Source organism: Motacilla alba, chromosome 27, assembly GCF_015832195.1.
Source record: "Motacilla alba alba isolate MOTALB_02 chromosome 27, Motacilla_alba_V1.0_pri, whole genome shotgun sequence".
NCBI lineage: Eukaryota > Metazoa > Chordata > Aves > Passeriformes > Motacillidae > Motacilla > Motacilla alba.
In genome coordinates, this window is record NC_052042.1 from 1,902,209 (window position 1) to 1,925,194 (window position 22,986).

Genomic DNA, 22,986 nt, shown 5'->3' on the forward strand with positions numbered 1-22,986 from the left:
GCCCAAAGCCACCTGTGACTCTGTGATCTCTGTGACTCTGTGGGGTTCTAGGGTGGGAAGGCCCCCACTGGAAAACCATTAAGGGGCAACCCTTAAAGCACTCTGCAAGTCTGGGGAAACATCCCATTTCTGCAGCAGTTAAGGATAATTGGCAGTGTCTTTGCTTTTTCTCTGGGCTGTCAGATCTCTGTTGTTTCCCTGGTAGCTGAGGGTGCTGAAAGCCATGTGCAAGGTTGATCCGACTGATAAAAGTGTCAATGCTTGTTTATTGGCTTGAATAAACCTAAGGTGAGACTACATGGGTTTGCCAGCATCCTTCCAGCATTGGTGCCTGTTTTCTGCTTCCTGGACACTCTGATTACTCCCAAGCTCCTCTGCAGAGGCACTGGGGAGCTCTGTGAGGCTGTGGTGCCAGTGGCTCAGCAGCAGCAGGGAAAGGAGATGGTTAAAGGGCTTGCAGACCTGTGCTCAGGGGTCTGGAGTGCCTCTGGAAGAGGCTGTGGAGCAGACAATGAACTGAGATGGTTTACCAGGATTGGCATTGGTTCTTCTGACTTGTAAAGGAATTGTTCTGTGTGACTTTGCTGCAGATTGCTCCAGTATCTGGGGACTGAGGGGTGAGTGGACTGTCCTTTCCAAGGGATTCTGGAGAAAGTTTGGAGAGGTGCAGATCTTAGAACCTGGGGTCTGTATAGAAAAAAAAATAACAGAAACTGTAATAAAGCATTAAATGAGAGGAAAAGGATGATGCACTGGGAAGGGCCAGCCTGTCTTGTCTGAGGGCAGTCCTGCCTCATGATCCTACTGGAGTTCATTGCAGCAATCAGAAAGCTCTGGCAGCAGGGCTGACATGGGCTGATTGTCAAAGCTCCTCCAGCAAAGTTCTTTGTCAAAGTTTCTTAAGAAAGAATTAAAACAGAGATCTGTGGGAGAGAAGGTCCTTGCATGAGTCAGTGAGTGATGAAAGGGAAGGAGGAAATAGCTGATGTCAGTGGAGTTCAGTGGGAATCTCTGCTGGGCCTTTGCTGCTCATTGTAATTATTGAATAAGCTGGGAAAAGGCTGGAGCAATGAGGTGCCCAGGCTGGCTCTCACTGAGCCCAGGGACTGAGGCAGGAAATGGCAGGGGACATTCAGCACAGAGAGCTGTAACTGATGTGTGGGAGGAAGAGCTCTCCTGACCTGAGTAAAACTGGTGGCTGTAGAGGGCCCAGATCCCAGGCAGGGTTATTGTATTTGCAGGGACCACCAGCAGGAAGGAATGATGACTCTGACTCCATGTTCTTAGAAGGCTCATTTATTACTTTATGATACTATATTATATCAAAGAATACTATACTAACTATACTAAAGAATCCAGAAAGGATGCTTACAGAAGGCTAAAAAAGATAATAATGAAACTCATGACTCTTTCCAGAGTCCTGACACAGCTTGGCACTGACTGGCCAAAGAGTGAAAACAACTCACAGCAGAATGCAATGAAACAATCTCCAAACACATTCCACATGAGCACAGCACAGGAGAAGCAAATGAGATAAGAATTGTTTTCCTTTTTCTCTGAGGCTTCTCAGCTTCCCAGGAGAAAAACCCTGGGTGAAGGGATTTTTCCAGAGAATGTGAATGCCACAGCAGGATCAAGGGAATGAATGCTGCCCCCATCTTGCAGTGTGTTCCTGTTGTTAGGAGCTGTTAAATGTGGCTGCTAAGAATGATCACATATTGTTCTGGAGGGATATGAACAAAGCAGAGCATCCATCATTCTGTACCTGTACTGAAGGTACAACCAAACTGCAGCACCTGCAGCTCCATTTGCCTGTCAGAGGGTGTGGGAGGAAAAGAGAAGACAGAGAGGAGCAGGGGTTCCAGTGTGGAGCTGCTGCTGCACAGGGAAGAGCAGCTGGGCACTGGGAAAGGCAGGACTGAGGAGGATGCAGGACAAACCTGCTGTCATCCCAGGTGGCCTGCAGCAGGGTGGACACTGGTTCTGGCAGCAGCCACGTGAGCTGGGTGCTGAGGTTGTGTGGGTCCAGGGGCACCTGGGTGAAATTTGTGGCAGAGAAATCTACTGTGGATTCTTCAATACACAGGAACACCACCTGGCTGGAGAAACCCCTGAACTGAGCAGTGAACTGGGGATCATTTACCAAGCTGGGTCCCTGGTGTCCCGCCCTTGTGTCCTTGTCACAGTGTGTCCTCCTGGCCAGCGTTTGGAACTGAGCACAGAGTTTGTGGGATGGGGTCTGACCTGCAGAGCTGTTCTGGTGTCTGTTTCTGTGTGTGCTGCAGTTCTGCTGGGCTCTGTGTTTGAAACCATTTCTTGGCTTTTGCAGGTAAATCAAAGACCAAGGAGAACAGGCAGTCAATCATCAACCCTGACTGGAATTTTGAGAAAATGGGCATTGGAGGCCTGGATAAAGAATTCTCAGATATTTTCCGAAGAGCTTTTGCTTCACGAGTTTTCCCACCTGAGATTGTGGAGCAAATGGGTGAGTATAACCTTTCCAGGTCCAACCTGGAAAAGTGTGGCTGGGACACAGGCTGCAGGCCTGTCCTGGTGTGTGAGGGCTGGACACAGCCTTGTGCTGCTGTAACACAGCAGTTTCTGAGGGATCCAACTGGCCAAGGAATCCTCTTCTTCCCCTGGTGCTCCCAAGTCTATTTTGGACTCGGGTTGCTCGGCTGGGGAAGGGGGACAAACCCAACACAGACACTCAGCCCTGCACATGGAATGTCTGAAGGAATGAGACACATGGTTTAACTGGATTCTGTTCTGGTGGAACTGAAACTGGGCCTCTGAGCAGCCTGGTCTGGTGGAAGGTGGCCCTGCCCATGGCAGGGGCTTGGAATGAGATGGGCTTGAAGGTCTCTTGCAACCCAAACCATGCCATGGTTCTGTGAAACCCTCCCTCCTGGAATGCTTCATTTATCCATAGCAGTGACCCTGCTCCTGTTCCTGACTGCCTGGCCGTGTCTGTCCATGCAGCTCAGAGGAAATTCTGTCTTAATGCCCCTGCCAGAATCTCTTTTTCCTCCCAGGTCTCCTGGCAGCTGCACCATGAGCCCTGTCCCCCCCAGGCTGAGCCAGCAAACCCAGCATGGGCTGTGAGCTCTGCTGCTCAGCTTTGCAGTGCTGGCAGGATGCACAGCCCATGGCACGTCCTGGAGTCTGAAATAAAAGCACAGATTCTAAATATAACTTCTCTTTTTGGGTCAAGGGAAGGAAAGGCAGTCCCGGTCCTTGGTAAACATCTGCTGGCAGGGAGATAAATGGTGCAGGGTTTAATTTTTAGTAAGCAGTGCGCAGCTGCAGGTGTCTGATTCTGTCACAGAACGTGGCTGGGGATGTTCTGGCTGCTCCTTGTTCTCGGAATATAATCTGTGTGGGTTCCTATTTGAACTTGGAATCCATAGCTGTATAATTTCTGTGTATGTTTATGTTTCTGATCCACCTTCCCTCTCCCCACAAGTGAAGCAATCAAGATTTTGATGACAAACCTGATTTCCATCAGGGGCTCCATCCTGTTTGTGTGGGGGTGTGTGGAGCTTCCAGTGCCTGTGGAATTGATGCAAAGTAAACTTCCCTGGGATGTGCCTTCAGTCTTGTCTTGGGGATTTGGACACGTATGAGGAGCTATGGAGAAACCCCAGGGCTGGGCCAGCCAGTGCCTGATTCTCTCTCTCCTGCCTTTTAATTCCTGTTGATGTCAGAGCTGAGGCCTTTGGGGGATGCTCTTGGGTCTCGGGGGTTTTGTGGCTGTGGGCGAGATACAACTTCTCTGCTTCTGCTCGAGAACATGAAATGCTTAGATTTGTTAAATATTTAACTGCTCTGCAGAGAGAGGAAAGAAGAGAAATGGTGCTGGCTGTGGAAAGAACAGCTTTTACCCAGAGGCATCGGTGTCCAGCTCAGCAGTGTTGCTGACAGCCAGCCTCCTGTACTTGAAATATTTTTACCTTTTGAAGCAGCTATTGTGTGTATTCATAAAGTCTTTCCAGCTGGGAGAGCTGGGGCTGTTCAGCCTGGAGAAGAGAAGACTCCAGGAGGATCTTAGAGCCCCTTCCAGAGCCTAAAGGGGGCCTAGAAAACAGAGGGGAGTGATCTTTTACATGGACAAGAATGGGAGTGCAGGAGAGAGATTTGGGTTAGGTATTGGGAAGGAATTGTTCCCTGGGAGGGTGGGCAGGCCCTGGCACAGGTGCCCAGAGCAGCTGGGGCTGCCCCTGGATCCCTGGCAGTGCCCAAGGCCAGGCTGGACAGGGCTTGGAACACCCTGGGACAGTGGAAGGTGTCCCTGCCATGGCAGGGGTGGCACTGGATGGGCTTTGAGATTCCTCCCAACCCAAACCAGTCTGTGATTCTCTGATTCTGAGGCTGCAGTACAGAGCCCTTGGCTGGGACCATGTGTGAAGGTAAAAGAGAATTGATGTTGTTTAGTAAAGGAAGACAAATACTCAGTGAAGGACCACTGGTATTTGGATTACCCTGGGCAATGAATTAAAGGTGTGCCCCATTAAATTACATTAAGTACAAATACCCTTGCTGTGCATGTTTACACCAGGCTGCACAAAGAGACTTTTTTCAGGGAAGAAGTTGGACTGGGAGCAGAGCTCCTGAGCGCTGATTAACCCCAGGGCTAAAGAGCTTATCTGAAATTTGAAAAAACAAAAACTTTCTGACATTCATTTTCTTTGCCTTAGTTATAACTTGCTCTTAACTATATTTCAGATCTGAAATGTCAGTGTGACAGCTGTTCACCTTTGTGAATAATTTATTGGGAAAGGAAAAGATGGAATTTGCCTGCTCCCTGGTGCTGCAGTGCTCACCCAGTTGTGTTCTTTGCCCAGTGCTCCCAGACTGCAGCTTCCACGCCAAATGCAATAAATATTTCTGTCCAGAACTACACAGAGGCTCTATAGACCCTTCCAGCATTACTTGCAATTTGTGTGTGGTTTATCTAACTTCCAAGGAATGTTCTGGGTTTGGAGCACATAAATCAATGTTAGTTAACCATGTCATCCAAGGGGGGGGACACTGCTCTGCTGGTACAAGCCTTGGTTTATCCAGGAGCAGAAATGTTAGATCAGCCCCAGCTGGGCACCAGCCCTGCCCCAGCTCCCTCCTGGCCTGGAAGGGGCAGTTTGATTTTGCCCTCTGTGGATGTCCCAGCCCTGCTCTGGTGGCTTTGGGCTTGCATGGCTCTGTAGGGAGCTAACACAGTTGGCAGCAAAAGATACTATTAATAAAGACAGTTTATAGGGTCAGTATTTAGCTAGATCAGTTCCCTGGTTGTGGGATGTGCCAGAAACATGGAACGGTTTGGGTTGGAAGGGACCTTGCAGCCCATCCAGTGCCACCCCTGCCATGGCAGGGACACCTTCCACTGTCCCAGGCTGTTCCAGGCCCTGTCCAGCCTGGCCTTGGGCACTGCCAGGGATCCAGGGGCAGCCACAGCTGCTCTGGGCACCTGTGCCAGGGCCTACCCACCCTCACAGGGAAGATTGGCTGACAATCCTGTGGCTGCCAAATTGAATTAAATCCTTAACTGGATGAGGTTTGAGGAAGATGTCTGGAAACATTTTGGTGCCTCACTCGTAGGAATGACACTTCTGAGGAGGGAACTTCACACCTTGGGACACTGGTGGAGGGAGATTCCACTCAGTTCTCCCTGAGGGACTGCCCTTCACAGCCCTGTTTCCAGGGAATCCTCCTCCTTTCCAAACCCTTTCAGGATGTCTGTGCCAGCTCAGAGTAAGGCTGTGTCACTCTGTGGTGAAGGGAGTCTGCCTTTTGGTTGCTCTCTGCTGCATCCTCTTGCTCCAGCTGAAGCTCCTCTGTTTATTTGAGAAATGTTGTGTTTTCTTCCCATCCGTGGTAGATGCTGGTTTTCTGCTGAGGCTTTAAACCCAGCTCATTCAGCACCTTGTGCTCTTGCCTAGAACAGTGTCTCCCAAGTCTTTAGTTGTTTTTTCCTTCCCCCTGGAAAGAAAATTATCCACTTGGAACAACATTTGTGGTATTTGGTGCCTGGAGCTGTAACTTGCAACAAAGCTGTAAAGTCCCTTCTCAGACTTGAAAACAAAACACTTGTGCTGACCCTCTTTTCCTTAATTAAGAACACTCTGGTGTCCCCAAGCTTTGAAACACTCTTGACTCACAGCAGGGAAGGGATTTCTCTGACTCCTGTGGCACATTAATTGTTGTAGAGGCCTCAAAGAGCAAATTCTGCATGGACGTGTTTAATAACAGGTAAAGAAGTGTTTGGTGTTGCAGGTCACGTTCCTTCTAAGAGACTGAAACGGAACCCAAATTCCCCATCCTCTCCTGCGACCATAAATAAACTAAAGCAGACTTTTTGAAGGTGGTTTCTGTTTCCTGGGAACCATCTTAACCTGTGCTCTTGACCTGCCCTCTTGGGATCAGTTGGTCTCAGAGCTCTGTAATTTTGAAGTCCAGCTCATGCTGGAGAAGTGAAATATCAGCAGAGCACAAGGGGAACATTGAAATGAGCTGACACTCAGATTATTTTCTTCCTCAGATTCTGTCTGAAGTGGAGGCTTGTCTGTTAAGCTGCCTTAAAAATTAATGCATTAATGTTCTCAAAGTACTCAGATACTGTCAGAGAAGAGTAATGATGGAAAGGTTCTCACCCAGCCATTCTGAAAATAGGGTAATTTTAATGAAAAATCAGTGTCAGGCACATCTAACCTCAGCTGGGGTGCTGGGAGTGCCAGGCCCTGCTGGGCAGCTCTCAGCCTTGCATCCAGTCTGTCCTGTCCCTCCAGCATTCTCTGGGGCAGCTCTGGGATTCTGATGCTGTTTCTATAACCTCTACATCACCCATCATTCTTTCTCCTCCCTTCCCTGCTCAGGACTGTGGTGCCCAGCCCAAAATATGGATCCATTGTGGATCATCAGCAGGTCCTGGGCAGAATCCTCACTGGGATAATTATTTTTTTGTTTGTTTTGCATCATGCAATTCATTATTCCTCCCCAATTAGAAACTCGTGCATCAGGTGACATGGGTTTCAGATGAATTTAATCCTGCCTGTCTGTGTGTTTGCAGCTCTTGGCTTTGCAGTGTGCAGATTGAATTGGAGCATTCTGTTCTGTTCCATCTCCCAGGCACCACATGCCACTAAATTCAGGATGGATCATTTCTCATTGTGCTTTAAAGTTTGTGGGGTTTAATCTGCTTTTCATGCGCCTCTAACTTCATTCAGCCTGTGCTTTTCCTGCATGCCTAGGAGGGTGTCTAACACATATTTTTATCTATAGGGAAGTCTAAATGTGCCTCTCTTGCTTTCTTTGTTTCCTCAAACCCTCTGTGTGGGGACCCCCATGTTTTCCTGGAGGGAAGTTGTCTCAGACTGGCCTAATAAAGTTGTTCTGGCTACTTCTTATAGTCTTCTTTTCTTCTACCTACTTAAAAAGACATTATCTCAGAATTTTCCAGCCATCAGGTTAGTGCTAGGTCAGTACAACACAGTCAGAAAACAGCTGAGGTTGAAAGGGACCTCTGAATTTAGTCCAACCCCACAGTTCTGTTCCTTTTCCCTTTACAACACCAGGGATGACATTCACCATCTCCCTCCCGGTTTCTCACCCGCCCTGTTCAGCTTCTCACTGACTGAGATGATTTCACCCACTCTGAGTTCCCTTGGGTGAAGTTCATGTCCAAGTGATCTGCCAATATCCAACAGTTGTGGGCTCTTGTGTCCCTTGTTCTTTTTCTGCTTCTGTTTCCTGTTCCTACCCGTTTGTCACTCGTATTAATATCAGCTGTCACAGAAAATGTCAGCTCTTCACTGGTGTAAATAAGCATTTAACAGCTTGAACTCAGCATTTGCTGCTGCTAACTCTTCTTCCCAGCTGAGAGTGGACCAGTGCTTTCCTGCTCTTCTCCTCCTGAAGGGATTTCACCTGAAGTGCTCTGCTCACCCTGGGCCACCTGAATGCAGGGTGGCTGAGTCTGGGCACTGAATTCCTTTGGGGAGAGCAGTGAAGAAGTCCCTGACATCTGTCACTTGCCTCCCCTTCTGAAAAAAAAGCAGAGATTGACTTTGGTGTCCCCCAGGAATGGGGGAGAAAGTGAAGGAGCTGAATTAATCAGAATTACTGATGGAGTTTGTTCATGTGTTGGGTTGCTGGATGCAGTACAACTGGAAAGCTTTGGAGGAGGGCATCAGGGTGGGGGGCAGGAAAGGTTCTGGACACAGAGTGAGCTGGCTTGAAGGACTTCAGTCCTGGGAGGGGGGTATGAGAGAGGGGGCTTCCAAATTCTGCACAGTCACCAAAGGAAATGATTCCCTTTTAACACAGGAGTGTGGAAATGGGAATGTGGCAGATGGTTTGGACAGAGGGGAAGGGTCTTTGCACCAAACCTGCAGCAAGGAATTTCTGCATGGATGGCCAGAGCCATCAGTGGGTTCTGGGAGGGCTTTGCTCCTGCTCCAGGTGGCTGCAGGGGTGTTGGTTGGTGGCATCACCGTGGTCTGGCACCCCCAGTTTGTCCCCAGCTGGGAGCCCTGGGATGTCCCCGTGCCCTGGGGTGGCTGGATGTGTTCACAAGGCAGGAGGTGTTCAGCAGGCATTCCCAAATCCCAGTGCTGGCTTTCTGAGCGGGTGGGAATGACCCAGCTTTGTCCCAGGAAGCTGGCAATGCTGGTGGGATCTGTGCTGCTGGCTTCCAGGTGGGATGGGGCTATGAACATCCTGGCTGTGCTCAGCTTCCCTGGAACCTGCCTCTGGAATCGGGGATCTTTCTGCAGCTCTCTTAAGAGCCATTCACTCTTTGCTACTGTGCTGACTTCCCTCAGTGCTTGGTTTTGTTTGTTTATACTCTTACCACAATCCCTTTTCCTGAGTGTCCTGATGCTGTTTTTGTAGCCAGAGGCATTCTGTTGGAAGTGTCTCTCTGAGATGCTGATTTATTTTCATTTCTAGCACATTCCCTCTGAAATGGATAAATGCCCGTGTCATAAAGCTCATTATTGCCTCCTGATAGATGTGTGCACTGAGCTCCTCAGAGCCAGTGGGATGTGGTGAGGAATCCCTTTCCAGAGCTCCATGGAGAACTTCACTTTGTGTTCTCTTTCCAGTGGCAGAGAATTTGATAAATCAAAAATCTGGCCAATGAGAAAATAAAAATTCTGGTTCAGGTGTGGCCCTTTCCCTGCCCCAGCTTTGAATTCAAAGCAGACACTCTGGGCTTGCAGCATGAGAGGAGAGGGAAATTCCACCCAGCTCTACTTTTAGGGAAATTTTGCCTGTGTGGCAGGTGAAGTCTGGGAACCCTGAACTTCCTGTAACCTGCCCCAAGATAAATGTGCAGAGATAAAAATCTCCCTGCTGTGCTGGGGCCTTCCCAGCCATGCAGGTTCCTGGTGGTGCATCTGAGTGATCCAATCACACCAGAATGCTTTGATTTTAATTAAAAGGGGAATTACACTGCCAAGTAGAAAATCCCTGCTAGACTAAATCAGTTCTTCTGATCTCTCCAATAAATTGAAGAGGGAGAATTGAACAAATAAACTTTATCTTGTCTTTGGGCAGGTGATGTTCTGGGTCAAAACAGTTTGACTTCCATTGGTAACACCAGTAACTCTCCCATTCTCAGCAGTTTTTATGAATTTTCCCTCAGATTTTGTTTCCCATATTTGTATGTTTGAGTTCCTGTTAATGTCCCAGTTCAGTCTAGCTGTCATTGATAGCATAATTTGAGGATCAGGTTACAGCAATGACCTTTTTTTGGAGCTCATCAAATGATGAGCTGAACTGGTTGGAGATGTCTGCACAGCTGTAATTTGTGTTTAGAAAGATTCTCATAATAGTATTGACATTTGGGCCACATTGGTGAAATCAGCAGAGGGGAGATAAACTTAATCAACATTCCTGTGTGGTGCAGAGGATCCCACTGTGATTTGAGAGGTAACATTTGTGATTTGTCATCACCTGTCTATTTTAATAAAGTCCTGCTTGTCCTTAAAACTTTGATTTTAGCTAGGCGAACGTGGCTGTGAAGGGAAATGTCTGCTGGAGTTGCTTGTGGCAGTTTTGTTTGAAGAGAAACTAATTGCTTTGGGGTCAGGAATGTTCTGGCACCTGACTCTGACCCTGCTCTCAATGTTGCCCATTCAGTGGCAAGCAAGTCTTGCAGCAGGTGTCAGTGATGGTCAGTGATGGTCGGTGAAGGTCAGTGGTGGTGGTGGTCAGTGATGGTCAGTGGTCAGTGGTGGCGGTGGTCGGTGAAGGTCAGTGATGGTCGGTGAAGGTCAGTGGTCAGTGATGGTCAGTGGTCAATGATGGTCAGTAAAGGTCAGTGATGGTCAGTGGTCAATGATGGTCAGTAAAGGTCAGTGGTGGCGGTGGTCAGTGATGGTCAGTGAAGGTCAGTGGTCAGTGGTGGCGGTGGTCAGTGATGGTCAGTGAAGGTCAGTGGTGGCGGTGGTCAGTGATGGTCAGTGGTGGCAGTGGTCAGTGGTTAGTGAAGGTCAGTGATGGTCAGTGATGGTCAGTGAAGGTCAGTGGTCAGTGGTGGTGGTGGTCAGTGATGGTCAGTGGTGGTGGTGGTCAGTGATGGTCAGTGGTCAGTGATGGTCAGTGATGGTCAGTGGTCAGTGATGGTCAGTGAAGCTCAGTGGTCAGTGGTGGCAGTGGTCAGTGATGGTCAGTGGTGGTGGTGGTCAGTGGTCAGTGAAGGTCAGTGGTCAGTGATGGTCAGTGATGGTCAGTGGTCAGTGAAGGTCAGTGCTGGTGGTGGTCAGTGATGGTCAGTGGTGGTCAGTGACGGTCAGTGGTGGTGGTGGTCAGTGATGGTCGGTGAAGGTCAGTGGTCAGTGCTGGTGGTGGTCAGTGATGGTCGGTGAAGGTCAGTGGTGGCGGTGGTCAGTGGTCAGTGATGGTCAGTGGTCAGTGAAGGTCAGTAGTGGTGGTGGTGAATGGTCAGTGATGTGCTCAGGGTCCAGGGAGGGGAGCCTGGGGATCTCAGGGAATCCCTTGCTGGGATTTCTCTCAGGAAGGCTCCAGGACCCAAGGGAACAGCTGGAGCTGTGTCAGGGGAGGGCTTGGTTGGGAAAGGTATCAGGGAAAGGTGCTTTCCCCCAGAGAAGTTGAATTTTTAACCATTTCCACCCTCATTTGGGGTTTTCCAGAGGATTGGGGATATTTGGGATGATTTTGCTCTGGAATCATGGAATTTTTACCTTTGGGAAAGGAAAAGCCACAGCTCCAACCCATAGGGGGAGAGTGCTGATCTGGATTTTATGTTCCTTTTATTGACTTAATACTGAACCCTTGCAAATGATCTGCAGAAAGCTGGATTTTTAACAATTTCCAACCTCATTTGGGATTTCCCAGAGGGTTTGGGGTTGGATATTTGGGAATTTCACTGTGGAGTTGTGGATTTTTACCCTTTGGGGGAAGAGGGGAAGGGGCTCGGTGTGGATTTTATGTTCCTTGTATTGACTTAATCAATTGAATTGCTGTGGGAAGTTGAGTTTTTATCCATTTCCAACCTCATTTGGGGTTTTCCAGAAGGTTTGGGGTTGGATTTGGGATGATTTTGCTGTGGATTTTTTGCCTTCCTGGCTGTGGGATTTGGGGAGGAAAACCCAAGGGAAAAGGTGCTCAGTGTCAATTTTATGTTCCTTTTATTGAATTAATCTTGAATTGCTGGGCACTGCCCCAACTCCCCAGGAATGGTCCTGGCCCCGAGGCTGCCAGAGCTCCAGGAGCCTTAGGACACCACTAAGGGATGCACAGGCTGGGATTTTGGGGTGTCTGGGCAGGGCTGGGACTGGATGATCCCTGTGGGTCCCTTCCCACTCAGAGTACTCCAGGATTCCTTTCCTTTTCCCTTGAACAGGAAGAAGATGAACATTCTAGGAGGTTTCTGAGCAGATTGGTCCGAGCCAGTTTGTGTTTTGTGTCCCAGTCTCCCTGTGAGGTTCTGGGGTGCTCCAGCTGAGCCCTGTGCTGAGGCCAAGGCAGCTCTTGCCCAGAGGGGAATGTTTGTGCTTCTCAGGAAGTTCAGGGCTTTTGGGCTGTGGAAGAGAAGCTTCTGGGGGATACAGCTCAGTTGTACTTCTAGGAGAGAGATTGGGAGCTGCAGGAATCCCAGAATCATTAAAATTGGAAAAGACTTCCAAGACCGTGGAGTCCACCCTGTGCCAGATCCCTCCCTTGTCACCAGCACAGAGTGCCATGTTCCTTGCTCAAGGGCATTCCTGGGACACCTCCGGGGATGGGGACTCCAAACCTCCCTGGGCAGCCCCTGCCAAGGCCTGACCACCCTTTCCATGGAGAAATTCCTCCTGATGTCCCACCTGAGCCTCCCCTGGTACAGCTTCAGCAGCTTCAGGCCATTTCTCTTTGCCCTGTCCCTGTTCCTGGGAGCAGAGCCTGACCCCCCTGGCTGTCCCCTCCTGTCAGGAGCTGTGCAGAGCCAGAAGGGCCCCCCTGAGCCTCCTTTGCTCCAGGCTGAGCCCCCCCAGCTGCCTCAGACACTTCTCACAGGGCTTAGAGGAAAACCAGAAGAACCAACCGGGCCCAGACTGTTGGTGTTTGTGTTGTGAGCACCCTGGCACAGCCATTCCCTGCAGCACCGTGGATCTGGGCTGGGAGCAGAGCTCTGCCAGAGCCCTTTGGTGGCCTCTGGAGCCCTTTGGTGGTTCATGCTGGAGCCCAGGAGCTGTTGGAGCATTGCTGTGCTGGGATTCCCCTGCAGAGATCACTTGTCAGCACCACCCTGCCTGGTGCAGTTTGGTTTCAGAGGAGATCCTGTTCCCCCATGTTAACAATGCCCTCATGACAGGGATTTGACAGGAGAAGCTTTTAATTTATCTGAGCCTCACTCCCTCCCCTGTGAGATTTGTCTTCGCTGCTGGTTTATGTTGTTTGTGCTTTCGACTCGCAGATGCCTCAGTGCTGACTCACGAGTTCTTAGGCACGGCTCTGGATTTCTGTAGTGAATTTTTTATCTGCAGAGAAGCCCAGCAGGATCTCTCAGCTTTATTGCTGGCCTTACCCAGTGCAGCGCTGCTGCTCTCTGGGGTTTGGGAGGATCAGCTGCTCCTCGTGGCAGTGTCCTGGAGCTTCACTGCAGTGAAAGAGCAGCCAGAGAGAGAGGGAAGAGAGCCTGTGGGGCACAGGAATGAAGTAATAGTGAGCAGTTGTTCAGACAGAAATCAATTCTTTATTGCCATAACCTTCGGGAGTAAGTGAAATCACAGCAGTGCTGGGAAGGTGATAAGGGGTAAGTGTCTGTCCTTTACAGGCACAATTGCCCTGAGGGGTGGGGTGGGGTTACCATGGAGCTGGGACGAGCCAGACACCAGGAGGGAACTCGTCCTGTGGAGTGACAGACAACTCCATGTGCTCAGGCTCCTTAAGCCTGGCAGAAACTGAGCTCAGGTCCCCTCAGTCTGAGCTTGGGGCCATCAGTTTGCTGCCTTTTGTTGATTTTGTTTTTAATGTGCATCCTGAGCACTGCAGGGTCTCTTGTTAGGTGGGTTGCATTCTTAAAGAAGTCAATCCACAAGAATGGAGTAAAAATCAGATTTTCATATATTCATTAAAAATGGAAAAAACCCTCTAAGTCTGAGCTCCACCATTCCCCCAGCGCTCCTGAGGCCACCAGTGACCCATGTCCTCTCTCTCCTCTGAGGCTTTCCCTCAGCCTGGTGCTCAGTGTTCAGAACCTGGTGCTGATCTCCCACTGCAGGGTTTTCCAGCAGCAGCTTCCAGGCCAAAGGTTTAGTCTGTGCAGTTAAAGGAACAAAACAAACCTGGTTCTGGACAGGGGCTGGTCCCACAACCTCTTGGCACATGGGAAACTGGGGCATAAGGATGTTCAGAGACAGCATATTGATAAAACATATCAACATGAGGGGCTCATATCAATATTGTGGGGCTCACAAGCTGTATACCCACAACTCCACAGATCCTTCAGGGAAACTCTTCTTGTTCACCCTGCGGCCTCTCGCAGGAGCCGTGAGCACACCTGGGAGATGTGTGTCTGTCTGGGCCCTGTGTGTCCCTCTGGTCTCTGTTCCAGGCCAGCCTTCTCGAGCCCCCCTTCCCTGTCCCTGCAGGCTGCAAGCACGTGAAGGGCATCCTGCTCTACGGGCCCCCGGGCTGCGGGAAGACGCTGATGGCGCGGCAGATCGGGAAGATGCTCAATGCCAGGGAGCCCAAGGTGGTCAACGGGCCCGAGATCCTCAACAAATACGTGGGAGAGTCCGAGGCCAACATCCGGAAGCTGTTTGCTGATGCAGAGGAGGAGCAGAGGAGGGTAAGGACACGCAGGAGGCGGGGTGGTGGGAATGAGACCAGGGTGGTCTTTGTGAGAGTCCCCGGGGTGAATCTGACTCCACGTTCTCAGAAGGCTGATTTATTATTTTATGATGTTATATTAAATAATGCTATATTAAAACTATACTAAAATAGAGAGAGGATATGGACAGAAGGCTTAACGAGAATGAATAATAAAAACTGGTGACTGAATCCTCAGAGTCCGACACAGCTTATGGTGATTGGTCATCAAGGAAAAACAATTCACATGGAACCAATCACACATGCACCTGTTGGTAAAGAATCTCCAGACCACATTCCAGAGCAGCAAAACATGGAGAAGCTAAGGCTTCTCAGCTTCCCAGGAGAAAAAATCCTGGTGAAGGGATTTTTCAGAAAATATGACAGTTACAGACCAGGAGAGACTGGAAAGGGTCTGGGATCTCAAAATTACTGCTTGCATTAAAGGCAGAATTGTTGGAGCCCTGGTTGCTGAGAATTTGAGACTTTCTGCACTGACAGGCACTGACCCCCAGGAGAACACTGCATTGATCTGAGGTGTGGAGAAAGCTTCCAAAATTGAATCACAGAACTGAGATTATAGATGTGTAGTTTAAATAGAAGTGTGTGGTATCACAGGGTGGAAAACTTAGAGTTTAAGGGTTTAGAACATAGTAATATGTATATATAAAGCAAGATGGGGGTTTTAGAGAGGAGGCTACTCCTTCTTCTTCACCTTCTTCTTCATAGGTTTGGTGGTTTTGTGTAATTAGATAAAAAAGTCTGCATTGCAGACCATGGGTTGAAAGTAAAAAAAAATGGGTTAAAAGTAAAAACAAGTTATTGGGTTAAAAGTAAAAATAATTTTGGTGTCATTTCCTAATTAAACAGTTTATCCTTAAAAGACCTTATAGAGAGAAAGAGACTACTTTGTTTTTTAGTTTGTTAACATGAAGTGCTGTAGAACTCACAGTTTGTGAGACTGCAACATAGATAAGAACTAATAAACATCTGAGTCTGGACAAGAAATAGCACCTCACACATTTAATCCCAATCCTAACAAAAGGAAATATGACTCAACACATAGTTACTGCTTGGCTTGGGTTGTGGTTACTCCTGGTGAGCTGTGGAGTGTTGGTGTTGTGCAGGCTCACTCAGTGTCAGCTGTGAGAACAGCCTTGGAAGCTGGAAAGGCAGGTGGGCTCCAGCCAGCCCTGCAGACAGGGACAGTGTGCTGAGATCCCCTGCACAGTTTTTTGGGAGCAATACAGCAGTGCCCACCCTGCTTGCTTTGGGTCATGTGCTGTCACCTTCTCCAAAAGTCCTTAAAACTCAGATTGTGCAAATTTTCCTCTGATTTTAGTTTATTTTTTCTTTTTTTTTTTTTTTTTTCTCTTGTAGGCGAGACATAATTGAATCTGTTTGCATTTTTCTTACTAAATTAAGCTGGCACATAAGCTTTCAGGATTTTAGGTTGCAGACATATTGGTGTGTTACAGCACTTGAAGTGTTAATAATCAATACATGGTTAATTTTTCTCAGCAGAAAACTAATGGGTGAGAATAATGTCTTGAAACCAGAGATCTTTGAAACTGGAAGCGAAGATAAAGATTCTGTTTTTTCCAGTGATGTTTTTTATCCATTGCTTTAGCTGGCTTTCAAAGCCCCAATCTTTAGTTTCATGGTGTAAGTACTTCTTTCACGTGTGCTGTGGTAATTTTTCTCTGCTGTGGATCACTTGATCTTGATAGATTTTTCTGATAAAGAAAATCAAATGTCAGGCTAGTCACAGTTAAATACAGGGAAGTCTTTTTAGAAGTCATTAGCAAATGATCCCTTAATTTTATTCAGCTCACAAGACTCCGATTTTGGTGGCGACTCGAAATAATTTCATTTCTTCAGCATAAGGTTTATTAGTCAGTCAATCAGCTCTGTGTGGTAACACAGACCCACGTGAGCAATCTCCTGCTCCCTGGTGGCTGCAGCATCTCTGGGAGCTGCTTTCCCTTGGCAATAACACACCTGTTAAAATCCACTCAATACTGGCTGCAGGCGTGGGCCTGATGACAGCTGGGAGATTAAAAAGGTCTCCAAAAGGTTGGCATTGTGCTGCCTGTGTCTGGGGCAGATTGCCAGGGCCAGCACGTGCTCCCAGTGATAACGTGGTCTGCACTGGCCACAAAAGATGTTTTAGAGGTGGAATTTGAAGGGAAAAAGCTTCATAATGCAGTCACAAAAAGTATCCTGTTCTCTAACCAGCTGCAACTGCCTCACCCCTGAGTGAACCTGGAAATGGCAGTTCTGGGGCTGACTGGGCTCCTTAAAATATTATCCACAAAGCTGCTCTGGCAAGCTGTGTGTTTACCCAGTTCAGTCCAGCCTGGGGTGTTCTCCCCCTGGTGCATCCCTCCCTCACAGACAGGCCTTGTTCCCTGTCCCCGGTACCTGTCCCTTTCCCAGGTGCTGAGTGCTGGGAGGGACCCTCTGAGCTTTGGCCTTTGCTTGGCTTGCTCAGACTCGTGCTCTTCCTTAAAACCCGTGCAGCTGCAAAGTCCTGAGTTTGGGCAGAGCCCCCTGATGTGGAGATGGGCAGGATGTTCCCCTGGAGAGGGGTGAGACACACACACACAGGTGTGATACTGAGCACACAGCGAGGCTCAGTGCTGTGTCTGTCACATTCACATTTTCTAAAAAATCCCTTCGCCCAGGGTTTTTCTCCTGGGAAGCTGAGAAGCCTCAGAGAAAAAGGAAAACAATTCTTATCTCATTTGCTTCTCCTCTGTTTTGCTCATGTGGAATGTGTTTGGAGATTGTTTACCCACAGGTGATTGTTCCATTGGATTCTGCTGTGAGTTGTTTTCACTCTTTGGCCAGTCAGGGCCAAGCTGTGTCAGGGCTCTGGAGAGAGTCACGAGTTTTCATTATTAATTGTTTAGCCTTCTGTAAGCATCCTTTCTGTATTCTTCAGTATAGTTTAGTATAGCATTCTTTAATATAATACAGTATCATAAAATAATAAATGAGCCTCCTGAGAACATGCAGTCAGAGTCATCATTCCTTCCTGCTGGGGGTCCCTGCAAATACAATGCTGTGTCTGTGTGGCTGAGCTTGGTGTTGATTTTGGATTGCTCCCAGCAATCTGGTGACACTCCTGTCCTCTCTCCCACAGCTTGGAGCCAACAGTGGGGTGCACATCATCATTTTTGATGAGATTGATGCCATCTGCAAGCAGAGGGGCAGCATGGCTGGCAGCACTGGCGTGCACGACACCGTGGTGAACCAGCTGCTCTCCAAAATCGATGGTGTGGAGCAGCTCAACAACATCTTGGTCATTGGTAGGTGGAGCTGCCTTGCCCTGTGCTGACTGCTGGGGTTTTGGTCAGCTGAGGGGCCGTGGCTGCTGTTGGAGCAGCATCAGCAGCAGGGTTAAAGGGAGATGCTGCTGTGGTCGGCAGATATTGCTGCTTTCAGCAATTTCCTTATTCAGTTTTTGATAAGGAGGGTTTCATAGTTTAGGGAAACCTGCAAGGACTGATAGAATTGATGCATCAACCTGTGGGGGAGCGGGGCTGCTCCTGCTGTGCTTGTCCTGCTGCAGGAGCCCAAGGACAGGCAGGTAGAGCCAGAGCACAGGTTTGGTCCCTGCTGCCCTGACTCTCCCTGAGCATTTCCCAGCATTCCAGAAGATGAGTGCCTTCTGTCTGTTTCCTTGGGACTCTTTGAGTGTCTCCCTAGCTCTGTGGGCTGTACCAGGGGCTGGAAGCCCACTGAGGAAGCTCAGATAACAGTGTTTTGTTTTGACTTTGACTTCAGGAATGACCAACAGACCTGACCTGATTGATGAGGCGCTGCTGAGGCCGGGGAGGCTGGAGGTGAAGATGGAGATTGGTAAGCACACTGCAGAGCCCAGTTCCTGAGCTCCATGGACCTACAGCAGCAAAGCAAACACAGATCCTAGTGTGACCAATCCCCAGCAGGGCTCAGGTGCTGAACTTCCTGCAGCTCCCTCCAGAACATCAATTAATTCAGACCAATAAAGCACCACTTTGGACTTTCCTGCTGCTTAACCTGATCTGAGTTTCTGCCCAGCAGAGTGGGCAGGGATGGGCAGGCAGGGCCCTGAATATTTGTGTGGAGGAAAGGAGGCAAATAATGATATAGGTCATTCCTGGGTGGAAATTGCAGGAAGACCAGGCAAGAGCACTGGGTGAACTAAAAGTGGGCCAGGAGCTTGGTTTGCCATTTCATCTGGCATCTGGAAAAGCAGCTGTCTGTCAGTAGCTGGGAAGGGACCTTTGTAGCTGTGCACACCCAGTGCAGGGTGAATTAAGGAATGCCTGATCGTGTAGGCTTTATTAAGAAAAAAGAGCCACATCATTCTAGATTCATGAGGACAAATCACTGCCTTTGCATTTGGTCAGTGAAGGTTGTGGTGGAGCCTCGAGGGTGCCTGGCCTGGGGCTCAGTGCTGGGGTGACAGTTCCCTGAAGAAAGACGGAGTAGAGAACAGCCTGGGACTGGTGGAAAGCTCAGTGGTCCTGGCATGAGCTGTCAGGTGACAAGGACTGAGTGCTCCTGGGTACTGTGCATGTTGTAAAATGTCTTTTCACATCCCCTCAACACCTGATCAGTGCAGGTACCAGATCCCTGGAGCAGAGGCTGGAAGGGGCTGAGCACAGAGGGGCTCAGTGTGATGTGCCATACTGACAGGCTACACTTGTAAGAGAAGGATCTGCTGTATCTTCTGGGTCTTCTGGATCTTCTGAAGCCATTGTGGGCTTCAGAAATGACTGGCTAAGGTGCAGCCCGGGAAATGATCACCTCAGCTGATGAAAAGAAAAATTTTATAGGAATTATATGGGCCACGTGAGGAGGCTCTGGATTTTGGGAGAGTAAACTTTCAGTTGATTCAGTAATTAGTGGGTATGACCCCTTGGGAAAGGCACTTGGGGACAGAGGAGCAGAACAGGTTTTACCAGGGTCTGTGGTGACAGGGCAAGGAGCAGAGACTTTTAGTGGACAGAGCACAGGGTCAGGTGGGATATAAGGGAGAAATCTGTTATAGACAGGGTGGGCAGGCCTGGCACAGGGTGCTCAGAGCAGCTGGGGCTGCCCCTGGATCCCTGGCAGTGCCCCAGGCCAGGTTGGACAGGGCCTGGAGCACCCTGAGGCAGTGGAAGGTGTCCCTGCCCATGGCAGGAGTGGCACTGGATGGGCTTTAAGGTCCCTTCCCACCCAAACCATTCCAAGGTGGGAGCTGGGTTGAGGGACGCCAGGGGACAGACCAGATTGTCATTCCTGGTGTGGAAATCTGAGAACAACCAGCTTGGAGGAACCCTGAGGAAAGAAACTCAACCTTGTGCTGTTCTCTCTGGTTTGGTGGTGGCACTGTTCAGTTTGCAGTTAATTAATTGAATGTTCTCAGTGGAAAGCATCATCAAATACCCTCATTGTGAGTGAAGCTGCTCGTGGTGAGAAGGGCCCTTGGAAGGAGGGGACACTGAGGGGAGGGCCAGGGGATTTGCAGGGCTGTGCTCAGGGGGTCGGCTGTGTTCTCTCCCCCATGCCAGGCCTGCCAGACGAGAAGGGCCGATTCCAGATCCTGCACATCCACACAGTGAGGATGAGGGAGCACCAGCTCCTGGCTGAGGATGTGGACATTGCAGAGCTGGCAGTGGAGACCAAAAACTTCAGTGGTGCCGAGCTGGAAGGTTTGGTTCGAGCTGCTCAGTCCACTGCCATGAACAGACACATTAAGGTCAGTCCTGTCATCTCCTACTGGGGCAAAAAAGGGAAAACAATTATGTTTGGAATATGGAATGTTTACCTCCAACTGGAAAGGGGCCTATCAGTGTACCTTAGGAGATGAAATTCATGTGGGCATCACCTTTTCCCTGTGCTTTTCTTTTGTTCTGAATTCCTTCTTCCCTCTCCCGCCCTCCAGGTGCCTCTTGCACAGCTTGCTGGGGTGGAAGGGATGGTTTTGGAGGATGTTTTGCCAAAAACTGAAAGTCTTGAGCACAGTTTGTGCATTGGGCCCAGGAGATGAGGTGGGAATTAGAACAGCCATTTATAGGGAGGCTGTGCTGGAGCCTGAGCAGCTCAATGTGTTGATAAATGTTCTGTAAGGAGGGGGAGGTTATGTGTTGATAAATGTTCTGTAAGGAGGGGGAGGTTACCATCTCAGAGCTGGTTTGGGGGCAGAAAGACAAAGGTCACCAGTGGAGATCTGCAGGGGGCATTTGGAAGATGTCAGTGCACAGGATTCCAGTGAATTTTGTGTGTCCTCTGGGAGAGAGAATTCAAACAGGTGAAGGCAGGGATGGGGACTGACCTGACCATCACCTGGGGTCAAGTTCTTGGAGCTGCAATGGTCTGGAAATCCCAGCTCAGTCCTTGTCAGTGAAAAATAGCAAAATAGCAAGATTAGAATTTACCAGGAGAGGTAAAGAGCAGAGGTGGGGCTGTGATTACATCCTGGATCAAATCCCTGGTGTGCTTGGATCGTGCTGGAACCAGGGTGTGGAATGGCAGCAGGGGGTCAGAGGTACAGGAGGGTTTTTTTGGAAAATTGGTTAAACTGGGATTCCTCAGCTTGAAAAAGCTTGGGGAAGGGTCATGGAGAGTGTGCTGGGATCAGGGAATGGGGGTGGCTCTTCACTGTTTCCTCATGCAAGAACCAGAAGTGCTTTGTGTGCAGAAGTGTTCCACACAAAGGGAAGGGTGGAAGGGACCCTCTGCTCCAAATCCAAATTCAGAGGGCTTTGTTCCATTGCTGACATGGTGACCACCCCAATCCTCTGATTCATGCCACCTTGCCAAGTCCCTCTGTTCTCTGGGAACACTTCCCTGCCCTCCCAGTCCCACTGGCTGGGGGTGTCAGTGTGTCTGCAGGAGGGAGCTCAGGGCCGGGAAATGTCGGGGCTGGGAAGGCAGATGCAAAGCTCAGTATGAAGTGGTGTTGAAACATGAGATGATGAGGTGGTGAGGAAGGAGCCTGAGGCACAGCCCCTGCTCCCCTGGCCAGGACTGGGGGCAGCTCCTGCAGGGAGAAGCCCTGCACATCAATCCCACAGCATAGGGACTGTAAAAATCTGCTCAGCCTCAAATGTGAGGAGAGCAAATCACACTTTTTCATTTAAGTGAGAAATCATTTGCTGCTTAGACATTTGTATCTCCTGGGAGTGCTCTTTCTAAAGGAAAAATTACTCTTCCTGCTAATTAGTCTTGTATAACCATAATACTTGACAAGTTATTGTTTCATATAGCAGAAAACCACAAACATCATCACTTTCTCATTTTCTTGTGCTCTGTCTCAAAAAAAAAAACAAAAAAAACCAACCCAGCACTTCTAGCTTCTTCCCTTTGCAGGCAAAACATTTTCCTTAAATAATTAATTTTGCTGATAGTTGATGTTTTCTCAGTGCTTGAGTTTAGGGTGAGTTTGGAGAGCGTTGGTGTTTTGATCTATTCCCTGTTGTGCCAAGAAATCACGTGGGAAAAGGGGAGATGGCAATGTGCAAATGTGAGAGAGCAGTCCCCTCCTCTGGGGTGCTTTGTGATCCACATCTCAGTAATGTAGGGTTGTGTTTTCCACATGGGAAGTGGCCACGTGTTGTTTTGCTTTTCAAACACTTTGACATAGTAATTTTTGGGTAATATTCTTTATTCTGAAATTGCTTTTAGCTAAATGATGCAGTAAAATACTTTATTCTTTCCTACGAGTGCTGAAAACTTAAAATATACATCACAGGCCTGACCTAGTTTTCAGAAGCACCTGTGAGAAGCAAGAGCACAAATGGAAAATGAAGGGCCATTGTCTTCTGAATCATTTAAACTCTTGTGATTACCTCTCAAAGTGTGTGCGTGAAAAATTAAAACATGAGCTCATTAAAGGCTGGGGAGCTAAGAGCCCCCCCTGGTTTAAAGTGTACACACAACTTCAGGAATTTATTGAGCATTTCAGGTGCCTTCATCTCCCTCTGCAAAGTAGAAAAGTGATCACCTGCACTAAAGATCCCCTCAGCTGTTTATTTGGCATCTGTGATTGTGCTTGGTGGTGTTTTTGGGAGAGGGGACTCTCTCATTTCAGCCATCCTCTGGCTGCAGGGGTGTCTGGCACAGCAGGATTGGCCAGGCTGGGGTCCCGTGGTTGCTGGTTAGGGGCTGCATTTGCTGCTCCTCAATACAAGCACCATGTCATTGTTTTTATTGTTATTTTTCCTTCCACGCTCAGGTGCACTCTGTTCTTGCAGGTCCCTGTTGGAGGGGAACGTCTGAGACACATCTCTGAGGGTTAAATGTAGTTTATTTCTCTTAGTTCCCAGCTCCAAAGGGTACCTGTGTAATCCCAGTGCGTTCTAGAAGTTTGAACTGGGCTGAGGTCAGTCCCATGCTGACACCAGTCTGAGCCTCACTGGCTCCTGGTTTGCAGCACAGCAGCAGCAAGGGTGGGCCAGAGCTTCAGTCCTGTTCTTAGCTGGGGTGGCTTCTCTGAAATGGGGGTCACAGAGCTCCTCTGCCCTTCAGCATCACCCAGTGGGGTGGGACAGTTGCTCTGTGGGGCTGGGATGTGGCTCTTGGAGGTGGGGATGGCTCCTGGGGTACCCAGCAAATGCCCCCACAGAAGCATTTTTATTATTGACCCCACAGGGCTGGGGCTGGGGAGGGAGGCTGGGGGGAGCTGCTGGACCTCAG

The 22,986-nt window shown here is 49.1% G+C and overlaps 1 protein-coding gene across 3 annotated transcripts in view; it reads left to right on the top strand.

Annotated features, from left to right (window-relative positions):
* The window catches only part of NSF (N-ethylmaleimide sensitive factor, vesicle fusing ATPase), a 75,856-nt gene that overhangs the window by 33,827 nt on the left and 19,043 nt on the right, over window positions 1–22,986 (top strand). For all 3 annotated transcript variants that reach the window (XM_038162897.1, XM_038162896.1, XM_038162895.1), the window contains exons 8-12: window positions 2,330–2,485; window positions 14,091–14,290; window positions 17,459–17,624; window positions 18,103–18,177; window positions 19,860–20,047. In XM_038162897.1, coding sequence (XP_038018825.1) covers window positions 2,330–2,485; window positions 14,091–14,290; window positions 17,459–17,624; window positions 18,103–18,177; window positions 19,860–20,047 — 785 coding nt within the window. The remainder of the gene's footprint in view (window positions 1–2,329; window positions 2,486–14,090; window positions 14,291–17,458; window positions 17,625–18,102; window positions 18,178–19,859; window positions 20,048–22,986) is intronic.